General features: G+C 37.8%; 1 protein-coding gene and 1 non-coding gene across 5 annotated transcripts in view; both read left to right on the plus strand.

The window, feature by feature from the left end:
• The window catches only part of IQCB1 (IQ motif containing B1), a 58323-nt gene that overhangs the window by 24370 nt on the left and 9329 nt on the right, over positions 1 to 24624 (plus strand). For 3 of the 4 annotated variants that reach the window (XM_037051519.1, XM_037051518.1, XM_037051520.1), the window contains 5 exons: positions 3977 to 4155; positions 6365 to 6474; positions 6951 to 7060; positions 16041 to 16183; positions 19628 to 19776. In XM_037051519.1, the coding sequence (XP_036907414.1) occupies positions 3977 to 4155; positions 6365 to 6474; positions 6951 to 7060; positions 16041 to 16183; positions 19628 to 19776 (691 nt within the window). The remainder of the gene's footprint in view (positions 1 to 3976; positions 4156 to 6364; positions 6475 to 6950; positions 7061 to 16040; positions 16184 to 19627; positions 19777 to 24624) is intronic. The other variant, XM_037051521.1, reaches the window with a different exon arrangement.
• On the plus strand, positions 14460 to 14566 carry LOC118990779 (U6 spliceosomal RNA). The gene has a single exon (XR_005067292.1). It is a non-coding gene; the product is annotated as a U6 spliceosomal RNA (small nuclear RNA).

The raw sequence follows: 24624 nt of genomic DNA on the forward strand, positions 1-24624 counted from the left end.
CTGGGAATCGAACCCATCAACTTTTGATTCATAGGCTGGCACTCAACCACTGAGCCACACCAGCTAGGTCTTGTTTATTTTCTGTTTGGAAGATCTATCCATTGATATCAACGGGGATTAAAATCCCTTACTATGACTGTATTACTTTTCAAAGATTGATAAATTTCTAGTCAGATCAGAGAGAGAGAGGACACCAAATAAAATAAGAAATGAAAGAGAATGAAACAGAAGTAACAACTGATACCAGAGAAATGTAAAGGATTTTAAGAAAATAATACAACTTTATGCCAAAAAATTGGGACAACCTGATGAAATCTGGAAAATCTGATGAAATGGATAAACTCCTACAAACATACAATCTTCCAAAATTAAATCAGGAAGAATCAAAGAATCTGAACAGACAGATTACACCTAATGAAATTGAAGCAGTAAAAAAAAAAATTTCAATAAACAAAAGTCCTGGACCATGTGGCTTCACAGGTGAATTTTACCAAATGCTCAAGGAAAAATTAACACCTTCTCAAGCTATTCCAAAAAAATTCAAGAGGAAAAAACTCCAAATTCCTTTTATGAAGCCTGCATTATCATAATTTCAAAATCAGACAAAGACAGTACAAAAAGGAAAATTATAAATCAGTGTCCCTCTTGAATGCTAAAGTTGTCAGCAAAATATTAGCGAACTGGATCGAGCAACACATTGAAAAGATCATACACAATGATCAGGTGGTATTTATTCCAGGGCTGTAAGGTTGCTACGGTGTCCGCAAATAATAAGCATGAAATACCACATAAGCAAAATGAAGGATAGAAACCATGAGATCATACAAATAGATGCAGAAAAAGCATTTGATAGACTCCAACACCACTTATGACCAAAACTGTCAGCAAACTCAGAATAGAGGGAAAATAACTTCAACATGGTAGAGGCCATATATGACAAACCCACAGCCAACATCATACTCTATTGGTAAAAACTGCAAGCCTTCCTCTTAAGGTCGGGAATAAGAGAGGGGTGTCCATGTTCACCACTGTTATTCAACATAGTTCTCGAAGTCACAGCCACAGCAATCAAATGAGAAGAAATAAAAGGCATCTTAATTGGAAAGGAGGAAGTAAAACTGTAATTATTTGCAAGTGACAATGATATTGTGTATAGAGAACCCTAAAGGTTGTATCAAAAAGCTACCCAGGCTGGAGTGGCTCAGTGGGTTGAGTGCCAGCCTGCAAACCATAGGGTCACCGGTTCAATTCCCAGTCAGGGCACATGCCTGCATTGCAGGCCAGGTCCCCTGTAGGCGGTGTGCGAGAAGCAACTGCACATTGATGTTTATCTCCTCCTCTTTTTCCTTCCTTTGCCCTCTCTCTAAACTTAAATAAATCAAATATTTTAAATAAAAAACCTACTAGAACTGATACATGAATTCAGTAAAGTAGCAGGATGCAAAATAAATATTCAGAAATCAGTTGCAGTTTATTCACCAATAATGAACTATCACAAAGGGAATCTAAGAAAACAACCTCATTTATATTGCATGGGGAAAAAAAGTAAATTTAGGAATAAATTTAACCAAAGTTGTAAAAGATCTGTACTGGGAAAATAAGACACTAAAGAAAGAAATTAAAGAAGATGCAAATAGTGAAGCATATATCATGTTCATGGATAGGAGAAATTAACATCATTAAAATGTCCATACTACCCAAAGCAGTCTATAGAGTCAGTGCAATTCCTATTGAGATGCCAATGTCATATTTCACAGAGCTAGAACAAATAATCCAGAAATTTATGGGGGGCCACAGAAGATTCCAACTAGCCACAGAAATCTTGAGAAAGAACAAAGGTGAGGGAATCACACTGTCTGGTATCAAACTATACTGCAAGGTTATAGTAATCAAAACAGCATGCATGGTACTTGCATAAAAATGGACCAATGGAACAGAATAGAGAGCCAAGAAATCCACACCTATATGGTCAATTAATATTTGACAAAGTAGGCAAGAATATGCAGAGGGGTAAAGACAGTCTAAGTAAATGGGTAAAAGTGGACAGATAACATGCAAAAAAAAGTGAAACTAGACCACCTTCTTAAACCATACATAAGAAAAACCCAAAATGGATTAAAGACTTAAATGTAAGACTTGAAACCATAAAAATCCTAGGAGAAAATATAGGCAGTAAAATCTTAAAAATTTCTCATAGCAATATTTTTTCTGATATATCTTCATGGGCAAGGGAAACAAAAGAAAAAATAAATGTGACCACCATCAAACTGAAAAGTTTTTGCATAGCAAAGGAAACCATCAACAAAATGAAGAGAAAACCCACTGAATGGGAGAAGGAATTCGTCAGTGATGTATCTGATAGTGGGTCAATATCCAAAATTTGTAAGGAATTTATAAAACTCAGCACCAAGAAAAAAGAAAAGAAACCAATATAAAAATGGGCAAAGGACCTGAATTGACACTTCTGCAAAGAGGTCATGCAGATGGCCAATAGACATGCAATATGCTCATCGACACTAATCATCAAAGAAATGCAACTTAAAACCACAGCGAGATATCATCTCATGCCTGTCAGAAGGGCTATCAGTAATAAATTAACAAACAAGTATGGGCAAGTATGTGGATAAAAGGGAACCCTCATGCACTGTTGGTGGGAATGCAGAATAGTGCAGCCACTGTGGAAAGCAGTACAGTGTTAGCTGCAAAACTTAAAAATGGAACTGCTTTGTGATGCAGCAAATTCCACTTCTAGGATTATATCTGAAGAAACCTGAAACACTAATTTGAAAGAATATATGCGCCCCTATATTTACTGCAGCATTATTTACAATAGCCAAGATTTGGAAGCAGCCCAGGTGCCCAGTAGATGAGTGGATAAAACAACTAGGGTACATTTACACAATGGAAGACTACTCGTCTGTAAAAAATGAGATCTACTGTGATGTCTTGGATGGTCCTAGAGAGTGTCATTCTGTGTGAAATAGACCAGTTAGAGAAAAAACAAGTACTATATGATTTCACTTTTATGTGAAATCTAATCAAAATAAATACAATGGAGACAGACTCATTGATACAGAAAATAGACTGGCAGCTGGGAAGGTAGTTTGAGGACTGAAAAAAGTAAAGGGATTAAGCCTCCCACCCCCAGAAAAAGCCTCATAGACACAGACAACAGTAGGATGATTACCAGAGGGAAAGGGGGTTTGAGAAAGGTAAAAGAGGGTGTAATGGGTTATAAATGGTGATGGAAGGAGATTTGACCTTGGGTGGAGAACACACAATATGATATACAGATTATTTATTATAGAATTGTACAACTGAAACCTATATAATTTCATTAACCAATATTACCCCAATAAGTTCAGTTTAAAACAAAACAATTCTTAATATAGTAGTGATAGAAGGTAGTACTTCCTCAACCTATTGAAGGACATCTAGGAGAAACCGACAGTTGAGATTCTTAATGGTAAATTACTAAATGCTTTCCTTGTAATATTGACCAAGACAAGAATGCCCACCCTGAACAATGCCATTTCTGAACATTGTACTGGAGTTTCTAGCTGGTACAGTCAAGCATTTTTGTCTCCGTACATCATTAAGGCATGAACCATGTACTACTGTCTTGTGGCGTTCTTATAGTTGTCTTGAAGCTTTTGAGTCATTAATTTAATATTTTACACATTTATCTTTACTCCACAATTTGGTTGTATGTTTTTCTGAGGAGAGGGCCTCTGGCTACTTTGTATTCTCTATTTCACCTAGCATGGTGCTTTAGATATAGTATGAATTCAGTAAATACTAATTGATTTATTGTGCTGCATTCTTGGAACTAAGCTACATGTTTTAAAAAATGGTTATCTTCTTGGATCAGGCCAGTCAGACAAGTTGCTGAACATTTTATCTTTAATTTGTTGTGATATGTGTATATCAATTAGTAATGGTACATTTTTTCCTTTTTTAAATTTTGTTTTATTAGTGGTGATTTACTCAGAATAGAAGCAAAAACGCTGCATTCAATTCTAGATGAAGTTATTTTCAAGCTTTTATCAACTCTTAGTCCAGTCATGAGAAATACTGCTACAAAGCTGCTACTGTTTATGGCACAATCCCATCAGGAAATTTTGATTTTACTAAGACTAAGTGCCTGCTACAAAGGTAGTACATTTATTCTTTCTTTTCTTGAGGTTTGAAAAAATAACATTTTTATTGAAAAAGGCAATAATTGAAATGTGCAAATAAAATTCTATCACAATAGATAACCATTTAAGGAAAAAGTATTTGTGTAATCAAGCTGTCTTCCTGTCCTCACAGACAGCATATGGTACATTGTTGATGAGTTGACAATTAATATTTACACTCTCTCTGACAAAAAATTGTGTATTGAATATACCATATAGTGTTATAAAATTATGACCAAACAAAACAGATCAGTGACCTTACCAAGACTAACTTTACTGGGGAAAACAGAGATGTGCTTGACAGTTGACTGCACTTTTGATCTTTACATCAATTAATAATTACTTTTTAAGTCCTTCACTGCTCAAAAACAAACATTCCTCAAAAACAAAACATTTCCCTCACTGCTAAATCAAATGTATATGTAAATAAAAAATCAGAAAATTTAAAGTAGAAAGGGCTTAATGTTTTACCATTCTCATACAATAGCTTGCACTTAATTGAAGGTTTACTGTGTGTTAGATTTTATTCTACATACTTTAAATACATTAAAATATCTAATCATAATAACCCTATGAGGGCTGTTTATTCTTTTTTTTTTTTTAGCAGTGGGAACAGAAACAGAAAAGTTAGGTAATTTACTTAAGATTACACAGTTTTTAAAAATTTTTTCAAGGAAGGTTACATGTTAGCTTTATGTTATTTCTTTGCTAGCCAGAGTCATGAATCACTACAGTGTATTTTCTTATTCAGTATATTTTCTTACAGTGAGGAAAAGGATTCTAGTTTATTAAATATATGTATTTACACAGGAGTATATTATGAGGAAAATTTAAAAGATCAGAATGCAGTGTGATGTATTTAATACCAAAATGTCCTTTTATAATTCCTTTTTTAAAGATTTATTTGTTTTTTTAAAGAGGACAAGGGAGGGAGAAAGAGAGGGAAAGAAACATCAATGTGTGGTTGCCTCTTGAGCGCCCCCTGCTGGCCTGCAACCCAGGCACATGCCCTGAGTGGGAATTGAACCGGCAACCCTTTGGATCCCAAGCTGGCACTCAATCCACAGAGCCACACCAGCCAGGGCTGTTTTATAATTTTTGTTGGTACACTTTTACTAACTTACCTTGTACCAGTCCTCACTGTGAACATTGTAATTATTTTGTGTTATAGGGATAGAGAGGGAGAAAAGGTGCCAGTAGTAAAACCATCTAGTTGGTATTGTGCTACATGTACATTTTTTAAATCTGTAATTTCTTCTGTAGAAGCGCAAATATTCCAGCAGAGTTCGTTGTAAAGGAATTTTGTCTTAACGATCCTTCTTCCCTTTCTTTTTTTAATAGTAGAACCTACTCAGTTTCTTCAAGATATTTTACAATTACTAATACTACTGAGAACTTCAATCTTTTTTTCCCCATTATCATTTATCCCCCATTCCCTCTTCTGGCTCCATCCACCCTGCTCCCTGGGAACTTCAGTCTTAAAAGAGTAAGAATTGTGGAAAGATTCATACAAAAGATTTCCCATTTGTACACTCCAAAGCTATTATAGCTTATTTATTTACATTGAATAAATACATTATAACATGTCACTTCAACACGCCTTGTACATACTTTGTATCTCATAGTGTTCTGTTTTGTTTTGGAATGAGAGTGCAATATTTTAGTGTTATAACACTTCTATTTGCTCAGGAACCTATTGATTTGCCCCAAGTTATTTACAGTATTGTATATTTTTATTTAACAGTAACTTTAATTAATAATGACTAATTATTAAACCTGCTTAAGTGTTTCCACTGGGTAGGCATTACTCAGTATGTATTCATTGTCTTTTAAAAAAAATTTTCAGTTTAAGGTAGTTATGTTAAAACAGAAAGTAAATTATGTATCTCTACTTTTTCACTTACCACAATGATTCCACTCCCCTTTTTTTTAATTAAAGAGATTAACTAAACAGATTTTGCATCAGATTGCACAAGAATTTTTAGGACAGAACACATAAGAACTCTTAGAACAGAGAAGTATGCAAGTCTTTACTCTAGAAGTCTTTGAGATAAAAACAAAATTATGTGGTTGATCCTGTTATGTTTTTTTGTTTCTAAATCAGCCTTTTTAACCTCAAATTAACAGATTAGCTAATAAAATCATGTTTTATTAGTATTAGTTGTATCTTTTTAATTCCATTTCAGGACTCCGAAGCCTACTAAATAAACAAGAGCCTGGGACAGAGTTTTGTCAAGAATTTAGACAGCTCATTCGCCTTTTAAGCCCTAAGGTCCATCAGGAAGTAGAAGAGCAGGTATTAATTTATAAAAAAATGGTATGCATTATACTTGCTAACATTTCAGTAAATGTTTTAATTTCAAAATTTGGAGTGTTAGCCTCTTAAATCTTTTATTTTTTCTCTCTCCCCCTTTCTTTAGTTATTTCCCAAGACCCAGAGCAGCCTTACTTTGACGGGGAAGGGGATTATTTATGGACTGAATTTTAACACCAGATCCTTTTTTATTTTTATTTTTTAGCCTGTACAGAGTTCTGCACATTTGAATCCACATTTTTAGATGTTGCCTAAGTGAGCCTAACATACCTCCTTTAGGAGTTCAGGTTTAATATTCATACACTTTCCTTTTCATGGGCCTGAGAAAATGTTGCCTCATGCCCAGCATATTGGAGATGATATTAATATTTCCTCAGGCCTGATAGTTTAAGAGGTAAACTTACTAGGAAAGTCTTTCTTAGAGATGTCTCTCAGTTAATTCTGGCATTTAATTTCAGAAACTGCATCAAGCAGCTTGCTTGATTCAAGCTTATTGGAAGGGTTTCCAAACTCGGAAGAGATTAAAGAAGCTTCCATCTGCTGTAATTATTTTACAGAGGAATTTCAGGTAAAAAATTGGGGTGAGAGGAATGATGAACCAAGAGGGCTAGATACATCTTAATTAGAGTGTAGCTGGGTGAAAATGTAGAGATTTGGGGTTTTTTTCCTTCAATTTTCTAATTGGTTTCTTTCATTGTTGTTCTGTACATTTCTGAGTAACAGCACTCTAGTAACTAGATGTACTTTCAAAGAAAAGGACATAATGTAAGACAAGAGTATAATGTAACAAATACATGGTCTTATTTACTTAATAAGATGTGTTTGTGTGCTAAGCCTATAGAGGGAGCCTGTGATAGTCGATACCTTTTTAAACCTTTTAAACCAAAAATTGCCAAAATTGTTTATATGTAGTTATGATAAAAACATGTATGTATATTTAAGTATGTCAACCTTATTTTTCTCAGCAAATAGGGCATGATAGATAAGGCTTTTGAGATATGACATAGTTTGTCATTTATGTCTATTTCAAGTAGACTGAAAATGAAATGCTTAAGACATAGCCTAGTTTTTGATATGACTAACCTATCAGCTTCTTAGAGGCAATGAAAAGAACACACACATAAGTGACTTAGCTCTCAGGTCACTTAAATAGACCCATCCCAGAGGTGATTTTTCCTGCAGCCTAACTTAAAGCTAAATTTTAGTTTGCTAAAGTGAAACTTGCATGTTGCAGATGTCAGTGTTTTTTTTTAAAAAACAAACTGAAAGTCTTAGTAAGTGCAGCTGCAATTCTCAGTTATAAAAACATTTTACAATAGTGAACTAAAATTTAGCTTTAAGCTAGATTGCATGAGAAATGCATTCTTTATCATAAATGACTTTTTCATAAAATGACCTAAGAGCTAACTTGTTTATGGTGTGTGTATGTATATGCACATGCATGCTTTCAAACATGAAATTAAATCATATGAATCCAGAATCATATTTACAATTTATAGTCATTTCAGTCAAAATGAGGTCAATGGACCTCACTTTTTTATTGTCTTATTGGTTTATATTTTACTTCCACCTGTATGCTTCATAGTCTTTCAGTTTTGCCATATTTCATCACCTGTAAGCTTAAGCTGTTTCCCAAACTTAGGGGGTTTTTGCCCGATTAAATGTCCTAGTGAAGCAGTTTTAATGATTTCTGTGTTTAGTGTATTAAAAATAATGATAATACATAATAGGTGTTGTAATCTATAATCACCTAGTAGTTAGAAACAAGTGGGTTTTTTGTTGTTTTGTTTTCATCAGTTTGTAAGAAGATGCTGTTTTAGGGTCTTTTCTCTTTACCCTCCATAAGTAGATAAAGGGCAAAACATCCTTACCTACATGCTAACAACCCAGAATCGCAGAGGTTCCATAGGAGAGGCATGTTCCCAACAGCTACTGGGAAGAGAAGAGAAAGGTTAAGTTGATCGGATTCTCAGGAGAAAGAAGAGATACTTAGATACTATTCAACTCACCCTACAACCTCTCTAGAACCCCTTCTCCTTTCGGCATGCATATACTTGTGGTCTTCTCTACCTTTGATAATATAGGAAAGAAAGACATTCTGTGTTTTGTTTTGTTTTTTTTAAATTTTTATTGAATTTATTGGGGTGATACTGGTTAATAAAACTATATAGGTTTTAAGTGTACAATTCTATAATACATCATCTGTATATTGTATTGAGTGTTCCCCACCCAGTGTCAAGTCTCCTTCCATCACCATTTATCCCCCATGCCCTCTTCTACTTGCCCCATCCCCCCCTTTCACTGTGGTACAAAATACTCTTTCCTGTGTCTGTGAGTTTTTGTTTACTTTCCTTAATCCCTTCACCTTTATTACCCAGACTTCCAGTTGCCCTCCTCTCTGACAGCTGACAGTCTTCTCTGTATTTATGAATCCGTTTCTGTTTTATTTGTTTATTTTGTTCATTAGATGCCACACACAAGTAAATGTTTCCCTAACTGGCTTATTTCACTTAGTGTAATACTCTCTAGGCCCATCCATGATGTCACAAAAGCTAAGATTTCACTTTTTTTTACAGCCAAATAGTAGTTTATTGTATAAATCTACCACAGCTTTTTTATCCACCCATCTACTGATGGTAGGACTGCTCTTGGACTACTTCCAAATCTTAGCTATTGTAAATAACAATGTAATGAACATAGGGGAACATATATTCTTTCAAATAGTTTTTCAGATTTCTTTGGATATATTCCCAGAAGTGAAATTCCTGGATCATAAGGCAGTACTATTTTTAATTTTTTGAAGAGACTCCATACTGCTTTCCACAGTGGCTGCACAAGTCTTCATTTTCGCTAACAATTAAACCTATCTGGTATAGTGTGTCATGTAAGGCTGCTGTTCCCTTATTTATTTTTTACCTGAAGATCTATCCATTTGTGTTAATTGGATGTTAAAATACCTTACTATGACTGACTGTATTACTGTCAGTCTCTCCCTTTAGTCCATGTTTAGGGACTCCTATATTGTGTTAATCAGTGTTTACAAGGGGTCTATCCTCTTGTTGGATTGATCTGCTTACTATTATGTAATATCCTTTTCATTTGTTGTTATGGCCTTTGTTTTGAAGTCTGTTTTGTCTGATATAAGTATTGCTGTTTTCGTGCACAAAATCTTCTTTTCACCCCTTTACTTTCACTCTGTGTGTATCTTTTGTTCTGAGGTGGTCTCTTATAAACAGCATATACATGGGTTTTGTTATCCATTCAGCAACCCCATGTCTTTTGATTGAAGAATTTAATCTGTTTACATTTAAAATGATTATTGATAGGCACATATTTATTGCCATTTTTGTTCTTTATAACAGTATTCCTCTGGGGTTTTTTTTTTTCTTCTTAAAGAAGACCCTTTACCTTTCTCGTAATACTAGTTTGGTTGTAATGAACTCCTTTAGCTTCTTTTTGTTTAGCAAGCTCTGTATTTCTCCTTCAATTTTTAAATGATAGCCTTGCTGGATAGGGTAGTCTTGGTTGTGGTTCCTTGCTTTTCATTACTTGGAATATTTCATGCCAGTCTCTTCTGGCCTGAAGGGTTTCTGTTGAGAAATCAGCTGACAGTCTTATGGGGGCTCCTTTTCAATAACTACTTTTCTCTTACTGCTTTTAAGATTCTTTCTTTGTCTTTAACATTTGCTATTTTAATTATTATGTGTTTTGGTGTGGGCCTGTTTGGTTGGTTCATCTTAATTGGGACTCTTTGTGCTTTTTGAACAGGTATGCGTTTTTCATTCACCTGGTTAAACCATTATTTCTTCAAATAGATTCTTGATCTCTTGATCTCTGCTTTCTCCTTCTGGTATTCCTGTTGTGCGGAAGTTGTTATGATTGACGTTGTGCCAGAGGTCTTTTACACTTCCGTCACTTCTTAAAATTCTTTTTTATTTTCCCTGCTCTGCTTGGGTGTTTTCTGTTATCTTGTCTTCTAAACTGCTGATTCAGTCCTCTGCTTTATCTAACCTGTTGTTGATTCTTTCTAGTGTATTGCTTATTTTAGATATTCCTGTTTTTCTCTTGTTACACTTTCTATGTCTTTTTTATTGCCTCTTATCTTTTTGTTTAAGTTCTCACTGAGATCATTTTTCCCTAAGATCCTTGAGTATCCTTAAAACCATTGTTTTGAATTCTGCATCTGGTGTCTTTGTTGCTTCTATTTCATTTAATTCCTTATTTAGGGATTTCTCCTATTCTTTCATTTGGGACCTGTTTGTTTCCTCATTTTCTGCCTTTTTTCCCTCAGTATATTATGTATATCTGATATGACTCCCAAACTTGTTACTGTGGTTTTATGTTGCAGGTGTCTTGTGGGGCTCAGTGGCACAATCTCCCAGTTCACTTGAGCTAGGTGCTCCAGGAATGTGTCTTGTGTGAGTTATGTGTACCCTACTGTTGTAGTCGAGCCTTGAATGCTGTTGGCCTACTTGTAGATAGGGTTAACTGTCAGGCTGGCTGACCATAAGGATTGACCTTGGTTACAATGTGTGAGCCATTGTGCGGGGGCTGCCTACCAAGGTAGAGTTGTCCCTAGCAGGGTATGATGCCTGCCAGAATCTGTCTTTGGGTGTGCCACTTGTATGCTTAATTAGGTCAAGCTTTGGTGTGGTCTGAAGCCCACCACTGGTTGTGGGTGCACTTGGGTGGGGTTGCAGAAAGGTCAGTGTCAGTCCCTGCCTGTAACCAGTCTTTGGCTACCTGTCTGGAGCTATCACATGATTCACTGTGGCTGCCTCTACTGGGCCAGTAGAGGCCCACATGGGAGGGGCCAAGCTGTGTACAAGGGTTGGCTTCACCCAGCTTCGAACCAGGGGTAGATCAGTTAAAGGCCAAGATTTGCTTATACTCGCCTACTGCTTCACTACCCACTGAGGTTAACTGGTCTTTCTCAAGAGCCTTCCAAAGACAGGCAATAGAATGGGCCCAGGCTGGCCACAACCTACAGTTTCTTCCATGAGCCACAAGCTCAATAGGGTGGACAACTGGTGTCAGGAAGACAGGGCTAGTGGATATCATGCTTGGGAGTAGCATGGGCAGGCAGGCACTCAATGTGGGGAAAGCGGCCCCTACTCTAGAGCCATTCCACCGAGTCTTTGTTCGAGTTTCTGCCCCTAATTGTTCCAGTAGGAGTGCACCACAGGTTCCATTTGGGTACAGCCCGCCAGCCCTTCTGCAGGAGCAAGCGCAGCAGCATGGTGCAGTGGGAGTTGGTAGGACAGGTCAAATAAGTCCCCTGTTGTAATCTTGTGTGCTACATCTGTGCACACAATGAAGAGAAGAATGGCCCCTGTTCCAAAGCTACACAGTTCAGTAATTGAGGGCCTGCCAAGAGTTTTTCCAGAAAAAGAGCACATCAAACATCCTTGTTGAGTGCAGCCAGCAGACAGACCTTCCTGCAGCACTCAAGTTCAGCTGGGTAGTGCTGACAGTAGTTGGATGATGGGTTGATGCAGTTCCCAGGCTGATGCTGTAAGAATACGAGTGTTCGATCTGGGAAAATGGTATCTGAGTGTAGTGTGGGATAGGGACTCAGCACAGGGACCTCAGACCTCAGTGGCTGACTCTACAGATCTTTCCTTGGGGCCATATCACCCAGATCTCTTAATAACTCTCATATGTGCTTAGTTGTCTTCCCTCTACCAGAGCCCTTGGTAAGTGTCCAAGATCAAGATCCTGTGTGTTGCCCTTTAAGAGAGCGCTTGGGTTTGAAGCATATTCCCTTCCCTCCTAGGCAGACAGAACCTCCACTAATTTTCACTGCCAGATGTTATGTGAGCTCCTTTTCCTGACTCTGGTGCACTTCTTCACAGCTCTGATGTTCTGGGTTGGGGATCTGGCATGGGGTTGAGACCCCACACTCCTCAAGGCATACTTTTGCAGCCAAGATATCCCTCCAAATTCTCAACTGCCACGCTTGTGTGCAGGATCCAGCCCTTTCCATGTCTCCATACTTCTTAACAGTCTGTGTGTGGCTTTTTTTGTAAACCCTTAGTTGTAATACATTTGTTCATCTAGCTTTCGGTTGCTTGTTTAGGTTGATTGCTCTATAATTTAGCTACAAGTCCAGTTTGGAACTGACAGGATGTGAGTGTAGTTTCTACCAATTCATAGCCATCTTGGAATGATCAAGAAAGACATTTTGAAACAAGTAAACTTTCAACTTTGGCCTAAGTGTAAAACCAAAGAAAACAAATTGTAATTGGTAGCAGTTAAGAAATCAAAAGAAAACAACAAACATGAAATGTTATCAAAATTATTTTATGAGTTCTTCTCTACTTTAAAATACTTAATTTTAAAGTTCTGTCTCTTCTGGCCAAGATGAAGGCGTAGACAGACATACAGTACCTCCTTGCACAACTGAAAGAAGAACAACAATTTAAAAAAAAAAACAACCAGAACTGACAGAAAACCGAACTGTATGGAAGTCCGACAACCAAGGAGTGAAAGAAGACACATTCATCCAGACCGGTAGGAGCGGCGGAGACAGGCAGCCAGGTGGAGAGGACCTCAGCAAGGTGGCAGCTGGAGGACCCAGCAAAGCAGTGGATTGTGGGTTGGGGCATGCAAGGCTATAGCTGGCTGGCAAGGCAGCAGTGCGCAGACCCAGCAAGACGGCAGCTGGTGGACCGGACAGTCCCACACTCATGTGCAGATAAACCCGGTGGGGAGCGGTACAGACCAAGCCACCCAGGGCTCCAGGTGGGGGAAATAAAGCCTCAAACCACTGACTAAAAACACCTGTGGAGATTCAGGCAGCAGGAGAAACTCCCAGCCTCACAGGAGACTTTGTTGAACAGACCCTCAGGGTCCTAGAATGTACACAAGCCCACCCACCCAGGAACCAGCACAAGTAGGGCCCGCCTTGCTTTTGGAAAGTGGGGGAAGGTGCTGAAATCCAGCAGAGAGCAGAGCAAGCACCATTGTTCCCTCTCGGACACTCTCCCACATACGGTGTCACAACACAGTATGTTGTGTTGTCAGAACAGTATGTTGTGTTCCCTGGTGAACACCTAAAGCTCTGCCCCTTACTACATAACAGGTGCAACAAGACAAAAAATGGCCCAAACAAAAGAACAAATCAAAGCTCCAGAAAAAAATACAACTAAGCAATGGAGAGATAGCTGATCTATCAGATTCACAGTTGAAAACACTGGTAATCAGGACGCTCACAGAATTGGTTGAATTTGGTCCCAAATTAGATGAAAAAATGAAGGCTATGCTAAGGAAAATGAAGGAAAATGTACAGGGAACCAATAGTGATGGGAAGGAAACTGGGACTCAAATCAATGGAATGAACCAGAAGGAAGAACGAAACATCCAACCAGAAAAGAATGAAGAAACAAGAATTCAAAAAAATGAGGCAAGGCTTAGGAACCTCAAGGACATCTTTAAATGTGCCAACATCCAAATTATAGGGGTACCAGAAGGAGGAGAAGAAGAGCAACAAGTGGAAAACACTTGAACAAATAATGAAGGAGAACTTCCCTAATCAGGCAAAGGAAATAGACTTCCAGGAAGTCCAGGAAGTTCAGAGAGTCCCAAAGAAGTTGGCCCCAAGAAGGAACACACCAAGCCACATCATAATGACATTAACCAAGATTAAAATGAAGAGAATCCTGGAAGCAGCAAGAGATAAGGGGACAGTCACCTATTAAGGAGTTCCCATCAGATTGTCAGCTGATTTCTCCAAAGAGACCTTACAGGCAAGAAGGGGCTGGAAAGAAGTATTCTAAGTCATGAAAGGCAAGCACCTACATCCAAGATTGCTCTTTCCAGCAAAGTTTTTATTTAGAATGGAAGTGCAAATAAAGCGCTTCTCAGATAAGGTCAAGTTCAAGGAGTTCATCATCACCAAGCCCTTATTATATAAAATGTTAAAGGGACTTATCTAAGAAAAAGAAGATTAAAAATATGAACAGTAAGTGCTCGCTTCGGCAGCACATATACTAAAATTGGAACGATACAGAGAAGATTAGCATGGTCCCTGCGCAAGGATGACACGCAAATTCGTGAAGCGTTCCATATTTTTTTTTAAAAAAATATGAACAGTAAAATGACAGTAAACTCACAGTTATTAACAACCACACCTAAAACAAAAACAAAAACAAACTAAGCAAACAACTAGAACAGGAACAGAACTATAGAAATGGAGATCACATGGAGGGTTAACAACAAGGGAGTGGGAGGAGGAAAAAGGGAGAAAAGGTACAGAGAATAAGTAGCATAGATGGTAGGTAGAAAATAGAAAGCGGAGGGGTAAGAATAGTATATAAAATGTAGAAGCCAAAGAAGGACCCATGTGTAGGACCCATGGACATGAACTAAATTCAGGGAGTGTGGGTTGGAGGGGGTATGCAGGGCGGAGGGGAGTGAAGCGGGGGGGGGGGGGGATGGAACAACTGAATAGCATAATATATATAAAAAGTAAACTCTTATGTCTAATTGTCCTTGATTCTTCAAAAGAAATTGCCTTAAAAAACGCAGCCTTCTCTATCCCATTAGAGACTTTTAAGTCTGCCTTTTAAGACTACAAAGCTACAGGGAATACCACATTTGTTGGCAGTTTAATTATAAAAATCTAAGAGAAAGCAAATGCTCTTGAGTGAGGTATATGCAAATTAAGTCTATAGAGATAAATACTGCATTCTGCTTTTTTCATCCTTTTTTATTTCTTTTTATATGCTTATCTGAAGGCTTTTTGAGCATAGTATGTTTACTAGGGACTGGTATATGTGATCCCCTTAATAGTGATGTAGGAAGCATTCAAAACTGGCTGGAAATGGCTAAGGAGAAAGTTTGGGCAGTAAAAGCAGATAATGCAGAAATACTAATTAAATAAAATTTTGTGGCCACATGTCATAAAAGTAATGTTAATAATTGAGAAATAGATAAACAAAAAAATTAAAATCATCCATAATCATTCCATGCAGTGTAGATCCCTGTCGAAATTTGTTTTTAATCATTTATTTTTCTCTATAGATAATATATATGTTTTTAACAGAGTTTGGGTCTTTTTTATGTCCTGATTTTATTTTCACTTGGCATTATATTGTTGGCATATTCCCATGTTATGAATATTCTTTGAAATTCTTATTTTTCCATAGTACCTATCCAGTGAATGAACCAGTATTTATCCAACTCATTATTGTGGGATATATGGTTTATTTTCAACTTGTTACTGTTGCAATGCTGTGGAGAACATCTATGAACATAAATCTTCACACACATATCAGGTTTTACCTTACGAAAATTATTAGAAATGGAATTAATTGGTTAACATTAGGGCTTTTATATGTTTTTAAAATATTTCTCCAGGAAGGCTGTACAGCAAGAGCACATGAAAATTCATTTCATTATACTCCAACAACACTAGGAATGATGTTAAAAAAATTTTCTGTCTGTATTCATATGATTACTAAGAGTTTAAGCATTTTTCGTATACTTCTGAATGGACATAGGATTTACGAAAATTGTGTATATGGTACTTACTGTTTCCATCACAGATCTAAACGAGCAAAGATGTTACTGGAGCTAAATAGGCAGAAGGAAGAAGAGGACCGCAGATTACAACTGCAGCTTCAAAGACAGAGAGCCATGAGACTTTCCCGAGAATTACGGCTGAGTATGCTTGAAATAGTTCATCCAGGTGGGTAGCAGTATCAGTTTTATCAGTTTAAGAATGTTTAGGATATCTTGTAATAAAGCAGATTTCCTAGATACTTGGAGATTTCTGTTTTAAAATTTGGACCTTTGCCTTTTTAATAAGATAAACCTTATGAAATCTCTTGAGTTAAACAAAAAAAGTTACTAGTAAGTTTTTCTTTTTTTTTAAAATATATTTTATTGATTATACCATTACAGTTGTTCTATTCCCCCCCTTCAATCCCTTCCACCCGCACCCTCCCTCACCCACCATTCTGCCCCCCTTAGTTTATAACCACGTGTCTCAAGTTCTTTGGATTCTATATTTCCCCCACTATTCTCGCCCTCCCCCCTATCTATTTTCTACCTACCATCTATGCTATTTTCTGTGCCTTCTCCCCCCTTCTCCCCCTCCCACCCCCCTGTTTCTAATCCTCCATGTGTTCTTCATTTCTATGGTTCCACTCCTGATCTAGCTGTCCTCTTGGTTTGCTTTTGTTTTAGGTGTGGTTGTTAATAACTGTGTGTTTGCTGTCCTTTCACTGTTCATATTTTTCATCTTCTTTTTCTTATATAAGTCCCTTTAGCATTTCATATAATAAGGGCTTGGTAATGATGAACTCCTTGAACTTGACCTTATCTGGGAAGCACTTTATCTGCCCTTCCATTCTAAATGATAGCTTTGCTGGATAGAGTAATCTTGGATATACATCCTTGCTTTTCATGACTTGGAATACTTCTTTCCAGCCCTTTCTTGCCTGCAAGGTCTCTTTTGAGAAATCCGCTGACAGTCTGATGGGTACTCCTTTGTAGGTGACTGTCCCCTTATCCCTTGATGCTTCTAGGATTCTCTCCTTCATTTTGGTCTTGGCTAATGTAATTATGATGTGCCTTGGTGTGTTCCTTCTTGGGTCCAACTTCTTTGGCACTCTCTGAGCTTCCTGGATTTCCTGGAACTCTATTTCCTTTGCCAGACTGGGGAAGTTCTTCTTTATTATTTGTTCAAATAAGTGTTCCACTTGTGGCTGTTTCATTCCCCCTTCTGGTACCCCTATAATTCGGATGTTGGAACGTTTAAAGATGTCCTGGAGGTTCCTAAGCCTCTCCTCATTTTTTTGAATTCTCATTTCTTCATTCCTTTCTGGTGGGATGTTTTGTTCTTCCTTCTGGTCCATTCCATTGATTTGAGTCCCAGTTTCCTTTCCATCACTATTGGTTTCCTGTGCATCTCCCTTCATTTCAATTAGTTTAGCCTTCATATATTCCTCTAATTTGTGACTTTGTTCCTCTAATTTGTGACTATAATCTACCAGTTCTGTGAGCATCCTGATAAATAGTGTCCTGAATTGTGCTTCTGAGAGGCTGGCAATTTCTTGGTCGCTGAGAGTTATTGGCTCTTGGACTTTGAGTTCTTCTTGTGCCATCTTTCGGGTTGTTCGTGCCTGTTCCATAGCAGGATCAGAGCCCTAAAATGTTCACTAGAACAGGGCAACTAAGTTGCTGGGTTGTGACGCTGTATGTGGGGGTGGGGTCAAAGAGGGACTATGGCGTCCTGTCCGCCGCCTGCCGCCATGGCCCTCACCGGTGCCGCAGTTGCTGCCGTCACCTGGCCCACGTGTTTCGTCCCACTGCTCGCGAGTGTGCCACTGCTGTCAGCCCTCGCCCCCTGGGGCCTGCGTGGTCTGTCTCGCTGTGTGCGAATATGCGCCCACGGTCTGCCCCGCACCCCAACTGGTTCTCGTCTGCCTGCACGCCTGGGTCAGGGGACCTGTCCTGCCCGACCCTGCTCGCTGCTGGCTCCGCCCCTCTTACCGTCCCCGTTGAACAGTTAGATGTAGTCGTACTTCCGTATAATTCAATTTTCTGTCCTTTGGTTGTGTCTTTGTTTCTCCAAACCTTTGTTTTATTCAAACTTGGTTGTGGGAGAAGGCACAGTGTTTCCACCTATGCCTCCATCTTGGCGGAAGTCTCTACTAGTAAGTTTTTCTTATCAAGGCCTATTGCTTGATGATGAGCTATCTCTCCACTAATTTTTCTATTCTTATATTTTAGATAAATTAGTGAAATGGGCAAACATATTCTTAAAGATAGATGTCAATGACATAGAGGAAAGAATCTCATGAGTTGACAGCTGGAATTCAAGTATCACCATTTTGCCATCAGAAACTTTATTCATACCCCAGTACAAACCTTGTAACACATTCTTGTCACCTTTGACACACTAAGCTGAAATTCATATTAAAGTGTAGTCTGAGAGATCTGACTGGTTTCAAGGTCTTTTTTTCTTTGTCCTTCACTAGTTTCTTATTTTGCTACCTTTCCATAAATACAGCTGCTTCTCAGTGTTGTATCTCCACCCTATTATTCTCAGGCTGCTCTTTCTGTGGTACCATTTCCATGACTGTAGCCTCAACTGCTAACCGATTGTTGAGCACTCTGAAATCTTGTTTCCATTCTCACCCTCCCTCCTAAAACAAAATGAAATGTTTTGTATTTGCATTGTCCAAACTTAGCCACTGGCTAGAAGTGGCCCAAGTACTTGAAATGTGGCTAGTGGGTGTACTTGAAACTTGAGTTTTTTACTTTGTATTTAAACTTAAGTAATTTTGGTTGGTTGGTTGGTTGTGGGGGGTTTTGTTTGTTTTGTTTTGTTTTGTTTGGCTAATGTTGACTATATTGGACAACATAGCTTTGTAGCCAAGCTGCCTGTTGGGTAATTTTATTTAGCTAGCCACAAACATCCCAAAATCTAGTCCTGATCTGCCCCCTTCTAATTAATTTCCTCTCTCTGTATTCCCAATCTCAGGTAATTGTATCAATAGTCTGCTCAGTTTCCCTCCCATCCATGAAACCACCTAGAGTTTTTTCCCTCTCTTTCTGCTACATTCAGTTGGTCATTACATCCTATCAATTTTTTGTACTATCTCTCAAATACATCCTTCTTTATTATTACCTTCTACTGCCTTATTCTGTCAGTTAGCTGCTGTGAACCCTGTCCTATTATGTACTAACCAGCTTCCAGAAAGTAAAAACAAAGTCATCTGTCGAACAGAGTGACTAAAGAGAAATTTGGAAACACAGATAACACATAGATCTGTTTTTCCCTTTCCCTGTGGAAGTACCAAATGACTTTCTAACCATGTACTGGTGATCCTTTTTTCTAAATGTTCTTGCTATTGTATTTTCAGTCCTTTTTTTCTGTGGCACAAAACATTTTATGAATCTTCTCCAAAGAAGCTGTATAATCTGAAATCTGAGAAACCTTTTGGAATTCTTTGTTTCTGAAATTTTTGAACCATTGTAAAATAATAGAATTGGGAAAATAAGTGCAATGTTCTTTTTTTAAAAAAAGGACTGCAATATTTTTTGTTACTATCATTGTCCTAATTCCAGAATTTGATACAGCATAGAGGTCAGTAGGTTGTAATGGTGTCTATCCTCTTTTTAGGTCAGGTGGAAAAACATAATCGGGAAATAGAAGAGAAATCAGCATTGATGATCCAGAAACATTGGAGAGGGTACAGGGAAAGGAAAATTTTTCTCCAACAGAAGCCATCTCTCGTGGAGTATAAAGCAGCTGTCATACTTCAGAGAGCAGTGAGTCTGATGTAGTAAAAAGAATACTGGATTAGGAGGCAAAAACATTGCTGTTTACCTCCTGTGAAACCTTGGTCAGGTCACTTAGCTTTCCTGAGCCTTAGTTTCTGCTCTATAAAATAAGAATCTTTTTACCCTTTAGACACTCAGTCCTTAGCACTTTCATAGACCCTTCCTTATACACTTATGATGTACAGCAGTGCTTACTTGTTGACTTTTTTTCTTTCTTACTTGGGCTGTGAGCATCTCAAGTATAAGGAATTAAATTAAATTTTATTGTGTCATCTCTCAGCATGTGTTTGATATGTGAGTGGATGTCTACCCTGCCATTTTCATTTGGTGGTTGTTTGCATCAGATGAGCTAATAGATGGGAAAGTGGTTTGTAAATTGCAAAGTTCTGTGCAAGTGCAGTATGTCATATTTGATGTTTGTAATGCACAGGCAAAGTATTGATATAATGAGATCATTATAATTTTTGAGCCATAGAGAGGTGGGGTTTTTTTTACATTTTATTTATTGATTTTAGAGAGGGAGAGAGACATAGATTTGTTGTTCCATTCATTTATACATTCATAGGTTGATAACTTTTTTTTTAAGATTTTCTTTATTTTTTAGAGAGGGGAAAGGAGAGGGAAAGAGAAGGAGGGGAACATCAGTGTGTGGTTGCCTCTCATATGCCCCCACATTGAGGACCTGGTGTTCAACCTAGGCATGTGCCCTAGACTGGGAATCGAACCAGCGACCCTTTCATTCTCAGGCCAGCACTCAACAACTGTGCCACACCAGCCAGGGCTCATTGGTTGATTCTTATATGTGCCCTGACCTCAAATCAGACCCACAATCTTGGCATATTGGGACAATGCTTTAACCAACTGAGCTATCTGGCCAGGGCTAGAAAATTATTCTTAAATGATCATTTTCCTGGGGGTTGTCTGGAGTGTGTATATCTATGTATATATATATATAGATATAGATATAGATATACACACATACACACACAATATATCCATACATATATATACATATGCATATGTACATATGTATATATACTATATGCACTTTGGAAAAACCCAGCACAAGGGTATTTATTTTATTTAAGGACCAGTGTTCCTAATATCTGGTTATTTACTTATACATGGTTAACTTTCCTATTAATATTTTAGGTCCTATAGCATTTAGATTTACAACCCCTTATTGAATGTCAGGCCAATTTTGATATTATACAGTGATAGATTTTGAACAGTCTCTTTGCTGAATTCTCTGATTAACCTTTAACAAAGACTTTTTTTTTAAAAAGGCTAAGGTATGTTCTAGGAAAATAGGAAGAGATATTTGCCACCTTCTTCCTCAGGGTTTTAATCTCAGGCTGTATCTGCATCAGACAGACCTATGCCACTGCTGAATCACACCAGCACCTGATGTGAACCCTCTGCTAAGCAAGGCCTTCTAAGGATTAACCCATGGGTGTCACTGTTGGAGACATTTCCTTTACAGGACCCCTAGCATCCATTCTAATACTTTCATCTCATGACAGCCTCCTTTTTAAAACTCTTCCCTGTCAGATAATCAACAGGGTCCTTACTGAGATGACTGACTACCTTGCCTGATTTAGATAAGCCCAATGCTCTGTAAAAGGGTCATTTACCCTAAAGTGAGATACCATAATTTATCCACCATTATTACTTTGACGGAAAAGCAGGGGTCAGCATAGGAAAATATCTGAGGGCTGTGCAGGCAAAGTTGTTTTGGCTTTCACACTGTCCTTTGGCGTAAGAGGACAAAATTCATCAGCCCTGCCTTGTACCTTAACCACCCAGAAAGAGGAACATGGGTCTCCACTGAAGGTAAAAAAAGGTGTGGGTCAAGATCATATTTATAGGCTTTGCAACTCTCTACTAAGAATAACAGTGAAGCTCTGGCCGGCATGGCTCAGTTGGTTGGATGTCATTGTGCAAACCCAAATGTTGCCAGTTTCATTCCTGGTCAGGGCACATGCCTGGGTTGCGGGTGTGATCCCTGGCCAGGGTGGGTACAAGAGGCAGCTAATCAGTGTTTCTCTCTCACATAGGGTTTCTCTCCCTCTCTTTCCTCCCTTCCTTCCCCTCTCTCTAAAATCAAAAATAAAGTAAAACTAACAGTGAAGCCAAAGCAACGCTAGTCAAAAATAGAAAAGGAAAGTAGATTACTTTCAAAGAGAGAAAAAAATAAGAAAAATGACAGTACAGATAGGGAAGAAAAAGGATATTAGTAGGGAAAATTAGAACAGGGCAATGGTTAGTAAAGGAAGCATTTGCCACATTTTTAAGCATCCTTTTCTAAGACATGCATTTAATTGGATTTGTATTTTCCAGTACCAATAACAACATGTGGCCATTGAGTATTTACATGTAGCCAGTCCAAATTGAAATGCGTTGTAAGTGTAAAGTACCCACCAGATTTTGAATACTATGGGGGGAAAAAAGAGTGTTAAATGTTTCACTAATAACTTTTTTTTTGATGTTACGTTGAAATGCTAATATTTTACATATTTGAGTTCTAATATGTTTAGTATCTATGCAAAATATTATTTTGACCTATTTCTTTTTACTTTAATTATTTATTGTTGTTCAAGTACACTCTTTGCACTTCTAATGTGTCTACCACATAATTTAAAGCTACACATATAACTCATACAGGGTGGGGAAAAAGTAGGTCTACAGTTACTCATATGGAAAATAATAATCATCGATAAATAATAATACAAGAATGAACTCTGTTTCACATACTAACAACTGTAAACCTACATTTGCCTTGCCTTGTATTTTGTTTTAAAGATTTTGTTTTCAGAGAGGGGAAAGGAAGAAGAAGGAGAGGAAAAGAAACATCTGTTGTGGTTGCCTTTTACGCTCCCCCTGCTGGGAACCTGGCCCACAACTCAGGCATGTGTCCTAGACTGGAAATCGAACCCATGACCGTTTGGTTCTCAGGCCAGTGCTCAGTCCCCTGAGCCACACTAGCCAGGGCCCCACCCTGTAGTTTTGTTGCCACTGTAGTTGACCTTGATAAGAAAGAAAAGGAAATAATTATTCATCAACTTCACAGAGAAAAGGTAGTATTATCATTTTATTTAACTCATCCCTCAGGAGGAACTGGTTATTAGTGTCCTTCACAAAAAAGGGGGCATTGTTGTTTAATTTTTGTTCTTCCCTTACCTTGTGCAAAAGCAGGGGCATTGCTTTTTAGGTAGCTAAAAATTGAGAAAACCCTATGTAGACTTGCTAAGTTCAAATTTTACATTTTTATTTATATAGACAAATTAGAATTCTCTGTACTGGTATAGTTTTGGAATTTAATATGAAGTTAGCTACCTTCTCCCTTTTAATGTTCCAGGATTATCTTTTCTTGCATTCTTGTCTTTTCAGAAGTTTACAAGGAAGGTAATGGTTGCTGGTATATATTTGGTCCCTAGGTGGAATGATGGTTAATTCTTGCTACTTGATTATAGCAGAAAAGTACTATTGTGTCATTACACGTATCCATCACGGACCAACCACAAAAGCACTTAGTGAAACACACCACTGGCAGTTGAGAAAGCAAATAAAAATTGGGAACTAAATACAATTTCAGGAAGTTTTGAAATGACAAAGAATGAGGAAAAGAGAGAAACATCAAGGGCGGCTTTCTAATCTAAGGGCAGAGATTCCTCTGTTTTAGAACATTTGCTCTGCACTTCTCAGCTTAGCATCATAAGCCTAAAACTTGGCACTAAACTTTTTTAAAAAACTTTTCAAAAGTTTTGGTGCTAAACTTAAAAAAAAAAAAGATGGTGCTAAAAACAAGAGATAGAGCCAAGAAAGAAGAAGCATGCAAGAAAAATGAAGAAATGGAAGAATCAAAGGTAAATAAGAGGATCTCTCAACAGGAGGGTGCAAATACAATTGAAGACTTGAGAACTGTACTAGAAAGACAGGAGTATAAGGGAAATTTTACCTACTGAATGTAAGACCACTAGCCCTTTCTTTCATCTCAGCTCCCAGAGTGCTGTCAGCCAGGCTGATTTCCTGCGCACAGCAGATTGAATATGTTTTCTTTGGGAAATCTGAATAGCCCAAGGGAAAAGTCATAAGTATACTCACAATCAGGTACTGATTGTGAAACCAGTCGGTTCGGTAACAGAAAAAAAATGAAAGACATAATAAAAGGGTTAGGGGAAAAGGTTTGGGAAATCTATAAAGGAGGGCAAAAAAGAAAAGATAACGAGTCCAGGAGGTCAAACAGCCCAACATTTGAAGCCAATAACAGAGAACACCTAAGGAGAGGATATCAAATTATTCGAGATTTTCCAAACTGCAAGTTACGAATTTTAGAATAAAAGACTCACTAAATGTCCAATGTAATGACAGACACACCTGCATTTATTTTACATTACTGTGAAATACACTGGACACAAAAGTACTTATCAATAGCATCATTGGCAATGAAAAGCCGTTACAGTAAGGCTGTGACATGCTTGAGCAAAAACGATTTCCAACTAGAATTCTACACCAAACTGAGTCATCAGTTAAAGGTAAATGTAAACTAGAGACATTTTTAAGACTCTTATCACAAAATCTCTAAAACAAAGAAATACCCAAGAAATAAGACAACAGGGAATTCAGGAAACAAATGAAAAGGAGCCACCAAGATGATGGTGAATGAAATCTCAGGATGACAGCTATGCACCAGCCATAAACAGTTATCAATCCAAATTGGAGCACATCAGAAAGCTCCAGAAAACTTTCCAACAAAATGAATTTGGTAGAATGCCTGATGTGTTTTAATATATTGACAGAGCAGAGTTTGTGATATATAATCAATGATAAGTACAT

This window comes from Sturnira hondurensis, unplaced genomic scaffold, assembly GCF_014824575.4.
Source record: "Sturnira hondurensis isolate 20B ecotype Veracruz unplaced genomic scaffold, ASM1482457v3 Scaffold0007222, whole genome shotgun sequence".
Classification (NCBI taxonomy): domain Eukaryota; kingdom Metazoa; phylum Chordata; class Mammalia; order Chiroptera; family Phyllostomidae; genus Sturnira; species Sturnira hondurensis.